Source organism: Neopsephotus bourkii, unplaced genomic scaffold (assembly GCF_033783945.1).
Source record: "Neopsephotus bourkii isolate Nb327-2 ecotype Australia unplaced genomic scaffold, CSIRO-AGI_Nbou_v1 NB_1542, whole genome shotgun sequence".
Taxonomy (NCBI): domain Eukaryota; kingdom Metazoa; phylum Chordata; class Aves; order Psittaciformes; family Psittacidae; genus Neopsephotus; species Neopsephotus bourkii.
In genome coordinates, this window is record NW_026902018.1 from 1322386 (window position 1) to 1329799 (window position 7414).

Consider the following 7414-nt stretch of genomic DNA (forward strand, 5'->3'; position numbering starts at 1 on the left):
GGGAAACACACAGTTCACTTTGTAACCCGTTTGTAAGGTGTTCAAATGCCATGGCAGGGCTGCTACACTCCAAGCCTGGAGCATCTGCCAGCGCTGGTGATGGAAGTGTTTTGGCTGCTGTTGTCACAGAGCATTGGCACATTTGGGGAGCGCTGTCCCCATGGTGGAGGTGAGCTCCCAGGTAAACAGTTACTCTGCTCCCCACCACCATTCCCTGTGGTTTGCACCGGTGCCTGTGGCTGAGGACACCAGCAGTGGGTGATGTTCAGGGTGCACCCAGCGCTGCCTTCCCACTGGGAACGCCGCAGCAGGAGCACTCTGGCAATGAGCTCCGTAGCATGTAGGTGGCTGCCGGGTTTTACGCAGAGGGCGGGACTCCGGCGCTGTGTGATCAGTGCTGCTGCCAAAGCCGGGCTCTCCTCCAAGTGTACAAGTGCTGCCGCTGCCATGCAAGTAAGATGAAGTCCTGAGAGCTCCAGACAAGATTGTTCTTTGCAACCCCAGTAATGATAAGGCAGAGGAGGAAGGGAATTACATTTACCAGCTTCCCCAGCTCCTTTGTCAGGGGAAATCAGCTGCTAGGATAACTCGCTCTGCTCATCCATAGCTGCTGTTCTCTGCACTAGTAGCTTCATTTACTCTCTGCCAGCCCGCTACAACACTTGTCTCCCCCCTCCTAATACAGATTCATCTTTAGTTGGTGCTTCTAAGCACCTGCAAATCTCTCACCTGCTCAGCACAGCGTGAATCCCTCAGCACTGAAGGCAGAGCTGGTGGTAAAGCAGGGAGTCATCCACGAAGTGAAATCATTCCAGGAAACCTTAAACCATCCTCTAAAGCATCTCTTTAAAGTGCAGCTGGGGCCCTGAAAGCTGCAGTTGGTTTTTGCTCACAAACCACAAGCACGGTGTTTTTTCAAGTCCTCTGTGTTTAGACTTAAGTGACTTACTCCTGACACAGCTTCGCAAACCCACTGAAGCTGCTTGCATGAGCTCTGCCTCAGACACTGCTAAAATGCCTCCTGATTAGTGGAAATACAGCGAGGAGGGAAGAGACCTGGCTTTTCCAGGCTGCCACATGGAGAAGAGCAGGAGTTGCTCAGCCAGGTCTTCCTCCAGCTACCTGAGCCTGGAGGAATTAACTGAATCCTTACCCAAGGAGTACCCCAACAGCCCTTCCCTAAGAAGGGAGAGGTGTCTGGAATGGCCACTGGGAACAGGGGTGGGCTCCTCAGTGGGGCTGCTGAGAACAACTCCTTCCCCTCAGTCTGCTGCTCCCAGCCAGGGGGTGCGGATCCAAGGACTCCCCTCCCAGCAGGACAGGATGGAGGCAGGCCTGTGCCCTGCCACACCACCCTGGTGAAATGCTTCTGTCCCTTGAGCCCCTCAAAGAGCCAGGATGCAGAGAGATGGCTTGGAAGGAGATTTACATCCCATTGCTTTGGAGAAGCAGGAAGTTACCTGCTGTGCCCATTCTCAGCCCCATAGTGAGTTGGAGACTGGAAGAGCTGAGGGCAAGGCAGCCTCTGGGAAAGGCACCAGTGCAGCCTCAGAGATGTGAAGGATTGACAGAGGAGCACATCAATGATTCCCACTTCCCTGAACAAGACTAGAAGAAAGCAGACAGCTCCTTATGCCTCTCTGAAGGCTCTCATCAGGCAGAAGCCATGGTAGTAGCAGTCAGACCACAGCTGCACAAGTGCTTTCAGGTCTTTCAGACTATTTTTAGGAAGTTGTGGTTTCTTACAGTGTTAGAACTAAGTTGTAGGTGTGTTTAAGCACTCTCCTAGATGGAGATGTGGTTCTGGGCAACCTCATCCAGTTGAAGATGTCCCTGCTCATTGCAGGGCTTGGACCGGATGAGCTGTGAATGTCCCGTCTAACCCAAACTGTTCTACAGTTACAGTCAGGCCCAAGGATAAGGCAGAGGCAGGAGATGTGAACCAAGAATGTTTTATTTTAACACAGTAACTTTGAGGACAGCAGCAGAACTCCTTGAGTCCATCTTGCTTTACATCGTATCAGGAGGTGGCTGATACAATCTGGCTCGGAGTTGTTCAGACAAGAACCTGTTTCCATTTTGAGACAACCAGTTTCAGGAGGCCAAATCCTTCTCTGCAGTGTCTTCAGCCACCCTGGGCTGGCTCCTGCTGCTGAGTATGTCAGTCTTCACTTTGCTCATACTTGTGCTTGATGTGCTTCCACAGTTTCTGTATGCAAAACAAACCCAAAACCCCAATCTTAGCCAGCTTTTCAGTGCTGCACTTGAAAATACAAGTTATCATAACACCTATGACCATGACAAGCAACAGCACGAGGGGAAAGAAGAGTTTGTATGAAAATACACCCACAAGTGCCAACAGGTATGGGACAAGGGGGGATCCTCTCAACCTGCACCTCCCTGCCAGGGTGTACACCCCACTATATGGTGGCACGAAGCTGCTTCCTGCTGTGGAAGAGATACAGTGCGACACTCTGTCCCCTCACTGTGCTGTGTGTCCCTCCCACCTTCCTCTCCTTCTTTTGGGCCTTCACAAGTACAGCACCCATGCATGGTGCTGTGCCTCACCTCCCTACAGGCCTGGCTCTGCAGGATGGGGTAGGCATGAGTTAGGCTCAGGGCTTTCAGATGAGATGCGGGGGGAAGCCACACATCCCATTTGCCCTGATCTGCTCTGTGAGCTGGAGATCATTAGGGAATTCCAGTTACATTGCCTTAGCTTCCCATTTGGACTGGAAAGGGCTTTTCTGCTCCCAGAGAGACAGGATGCACAGGCAGATACTGTTCCAGACTCTGAAATGTGCTGCAGCCATCAGAACTGAGGGAAGCGCTGCACAGGGTGAGGAGTGTGCTGGGCTCTGCTATTCGTCACAGGCAGTGCTTTAGATTTAAAATCCAAGTTATTATCCTCACTAATTGCACAGAATCCCAGCCTGGTTTGGGTTGGAAGGGACCTTAAAGCTCCTCCAGCTCCAACCCCTGCCACAGGCAGGGACCCCTTCCACTGGAGCAGCTTGCTCCAAGCCCCTGTGTCCAACCTGGCCTTGAGCACTGCCAGGGATGGGGCAGCCACAGCTTCTCTGGGCACCCTGTGCCAGCGCCTCAGCACCCTCACAGGGAAGAGCTTCTGCCTAAGAGCTCAGCTCAGTCTCCCCTCGGGCAGGTTCAAGCCATTCCCCTACAGGCCCTTGTAATTCCCCAACCTGCCCCTAGCACACAGAAAATCAATGCTATAATTAAACAAAAGCTGCAGAGCACAAAGCTGATGTTCAGATGTGATTTTATGTCAGCTTTTAACTGCTGCTAAAATGAATGGGGCAAGGCCCCTGCTCTTGCTGTCTGCTGTGTCTGCAGCTCACCCAAGCCCTGGTGTCACCCCAGGGCAGTGAAGATGCTGCTGAGAAGCAGAGAGGGCACCCAGAGAAGGCACAGGGCAGCTCTACTCGACTACTAAGGTGACCTGCTGATCCCAGGACACTGTGCCCTTGGTGTTTCAAGGACAGCAGCAGGGCACAGCACCCTGTTCTGCAGGTGGGGACGTGCAACACGCCAAGCTCTGGGGGTTCTCGTTGTTGCAAGATGGAAGTGACAGCATTCCCTGCCTCCTGTGCGGGAACGCGCCGCACTGTTCAGAACGCACATCCTGCCCAGGAACCTTCCACGTCCTGTGCATGTCAGCCGGGATCCGGGCAGCTCTTACCCCATCACAGTGAGACATAAGGGCGACCGGACAGCACCACTGCACCCCCACAGCCCTCACCGGCCTCTGCTAACGGCAGCGCCCGCTCGGCCCCGCAACCCAACGCCTCTGCTCCCTTTACTCCAGCGGCTCCGCAGCCGGGGGCGCGGCTGCGGGAGGCCTCGGAGCGGGCCCTGCGGCAAGGCCTCACCCTGACCTTCAAGGCCCGGCCTACCCCGGGGCGCCCCCGCCGCCAACCCCCGCGCTCCTCCCGCCCTTACCCCCTCGTTGAGGTGCTCGAAGAGGGCGTCCGCGCCCTGGTCGAAGGCGCGCTCGAAGAGAACGGCGCCGAGGACGATGGTGAGGGCGAAGGTGGAGGTGCGGCGGAACAGCGCGCTGTACGCCTGCCGCAGCAGCGCCATCTTCACCGCGCTCTGCGCAGGCGCGCACTGCTGCCGCGGGGCATTGTGGGGACTGTAGGCGCCGGTCCTGCTGGCCCCGCCGTGCCGCGGTGCAGTGTGGGAGTTGTAGGCGCGGCGGGAGCGGGGCCTGGTGGAGAGAAGCGATCGTGGCCTCCATGAGGTAAAAGCGGCCCCGGCAGCGCGTCCCGGTGGGTTTGGGGTCTGGGTTCGCCTGTAGTAAAGTCGGGAGCGCTGGGTGGGCTCTGCTCCGGCGGCGGGATGGGCCTGGTGTCGGCTGGGGAGGAGAACGGGGGAAGTTCGGGTGTTTTCTCGCAGTTTGGGCCGTTGCGGAGGGCCGTCAGTGCTGTGGTGGCTTGAACCTGCCCGAGGGGAGACTGAGCTGAGCTCTTAGGCAGAAGCTCTTCCCTGTGAGGGTGCTGAGGCGCTGGCACAGGGTGCCCAGAGAAGCTGTGGCTGCCCCATCCCTGGCAGTGCTCAAGGCCAGGTTGGACACAGGGGCTTGGAGCAAGCTGCTCCAGTGGAAGGGGTCCCTGCCCGTGGCAGGGGTTGGAGCTGGAGGAGCTGCAAGGTCCCTTCCAACCCAAACCATTCCTTGGTTCTATGACCTCAGCCAAGGACCTTTTTAAACTCATTAACAGTGTAGAAAAAGGTCCATGGGAAGCATAGTCTGCCACTGCAGTAGCTCAGGGTGGGATCCAGCCATTTTCCTTGTCCTGTCCCCGTAGGCACTTGTCAGAGGCACCTCTCCAGCTTTTTGGGGGGTCTGTGGGGCTCCCTCAGGGGTGGAGCTCTGCCAGGGCATCGTTGATTCCTAACCTAATTCCCAAAGGGAACAGAGCCTGTCAGTGCACCAGAGCGTGGCTTCTGCCATAGCTGCCATGGGGCGCACTTGCTGAGTTCCATCAGAAGGGGGTCTGAGGTACTACAGGTTACATGAACATGGAAGTGGGTAGAGGAGAGGGATCCCATTAATATCTTCGGAAAGGAAATGTTCTTGACTCTTGCTAGACACCAGAGAATCCCTTCCAACTCAGCCCATTACGGGGATTCTGTGGCTGCTCCAGGGCAGAGCATGACATGGAATCATAGAATAGTTCGGGTTGGAAAGGACCTTGAAATCAGCCAGTTCCAACTCCCCTGCCATGGGCAGGGACACCTCACACTAAACCATGGCACCCAAGGCTCTGTCCAACCTGGCCTTGAACACTGCCAGGGATGGAGCATTCACAACCTCCCTGGGCAACCCATTCCAGTGCCTCACCACCCTCACAGTAAAGAACTTCCCCCTTATATCCGATCTAAACTTCCCCTGTTTAATGACCCCATGTGGCACAACTGAAGGGGAAATGTTCCTGTTTGCCACCCTCTCATCGTGTTTTTGGTACTGTTTAACCTCAGTGAGGGCAAATAGCTCCAGGGCAGCTCCAGTGCTGGGGGGAAAGAGGCACATTTGAGGTTACAACAGCAGGACAGCCAGGGATCAGGGGACTCTTAAACCTGAAATCATCTCTCTGCGGGAGCGTTGTTAAAGGAGCATCTCCATGAGGTTTGAGAGCAGATCCTCAGGTAATGCTTGCTCTGTTGTTTCGGTCCTCTTGGCTGCTCAGAAGGAGCTCATGGTCTGGCTGGGCACTCATTTCTCTTAAGTTATTAACGTTTGGCTCCCTGCACGCAGCTCCTGCAGAGATCTGGGCTAGGGCAAAGCCTCTGCATGGAAGCCCACATGAAGCCTGGAAGGTGCCCAGTGTGCTCTGTGTATGGTGCTGTCCCCCTTTGGAAAGCTCAGTTATTATTAAGCTCCATGTTTACACCAGGTGTAAGAGAGGTCAGGGTCTGTCCCCCTGTCATTGGGAGGTGCTGGCAGGCTCTGTGTTCCCATGGAGATATGAGCACATTTAAACTGGCAGCCGAGTGTCATAAGCTTGACACTTGGATTTAATTAACTTCACATCTGCCTGGGTATCCAGAGTGGCTGAAACGGCCCCGAGCCTGGGCTATGAGGCAGCAGGAAATTGAGGTCAAGGCCCAGCAGCAATCCTCAGGGTTCAGCAAAGAGAAAAGCCATTACACGAGACAGACCTACGCCTGCGTGTGCCCATTTCGGGGTCACCTTCTTCCCTCTGTCCACATCTTGGGAAATCAACGAAAGGACCCCCCAGCGAGTCCTTAACGCGATCTGCAGCCAGTGAGAAGTGCTGTGGCAGCAATTGCAGAAGGGAAGGTGTAGGATGGTGCATGAGGTCTTGCCTGAAGTCCTACCAAGCACCTCAGCCAGATGGGTGAACCACCTGCCATACCTCCCAATGTGGCTGCAGGAGGCTTACAGGAGAGGTGATTGTGGTGAATGTTTTTAAGCTTCAAGATACAAGGCAAAGCCCTGATTTTTGAGTGTGTTTGGACTTCTGCAGAAAGACTTAAGCTGTCTGAAACCTGCTTATGTGTCCAGAGGTCTGTCTGCTGGAATTCAGTTGCAAATGAGGGGCTGGCAGTGGTCACCTATGGCCACACTGAAGCAGTTCTTTCTAAAGCAGCTCCATTGACTTGATTTCATAATATCTAACATGGATTTAATTAGCAAACATCTCTGTTTGCAGCTGAATAATGCTCTTTGTTTACTGGGGGAGCCATGTGGGAACTGGAAGTAGGTTACAGCCTTGTGCAGGGGCTGCTTTTATTCCTCCCTATGAGTTCAGCACAGGGCACTGTGGATTGCTGCTACTGCAGAGGCTTGTAAAAATCCAGCCAAGACAGTCCATCTGAATCCTTAACAAGATGGAAATAAGTATTCTTTGGAAGGGGTGATCTCTAGGAGAATGAGATGCTCCTCTAATTGCTCTATTTTTATTCCATTCATCCCCTGCAATGGGAATTGCTGGGAGGATTTGGAAGCCGGCACCTGTGGGGTGTGGGATCTGGCTGCCTGGAATCTGTAGGAGCTTTTGTTGGCGAAGGAGGGGGAAGGAGCTCCTGCAATTATTGCTGGTGGGGTGATGAAAGGAAAAGTTGGAAACAGGATTTCAAAGGCTGCTGCTGCTGGGCTTCTGCAGGAAGAATCCCCAGTGAGAGCTCTGGAAACTTGTGTGGGACCACTGCAGAATCTCATTTGTTTTCCACGTTCAGAGCAGCTGAACTGCAGAGATGGAGTGCAGGAGCCAGCAGCTGAAGCAGGAAGCTTTTCTCCTCCCTGGAACTTTGGGACACTGTGGAATAAGATGCAGAAGGGGGTTTTCATACTTAAAAGGCACAGCAGAGCAGAGCATGAGTGTTCCCTCTGGATCCCAGCAGCCCCACAACAGCACAGCAAAGCTGCTAG

The 7414-nt window shown here is 54.4% G+C and overlaps 1 protein-coding gene across 1 annotated transcript; it reads right to left on the reverse strand.

Moving 5' to 3' along the window:
• Positions 1-1936: 1936 nt before the first annotated feature.
• LOC133221559 (cytochrome b-c1 complex subunit 9) lies at positions 1937-4140 on the reverse strand. The gene is made up of 2 exons (XM_061370517.1): positions 3961-4140; positions 1937-2209 (listed from the first exon to the last, which is right to left on the reverse strand). The coding sequence occupies exons 1-2, from the start codon at positions 4099-4101 to the stop codon at positions 2162-2164; spliced, it is 189 nt and encodes a 62-aa protein (XP_061226501.1). The 5' UTR covers positions 4102-4140; the 3' UTR covers positions 1937-2161.
• Positions 4141-7414: the final 3274 nt, after the last annotated feature.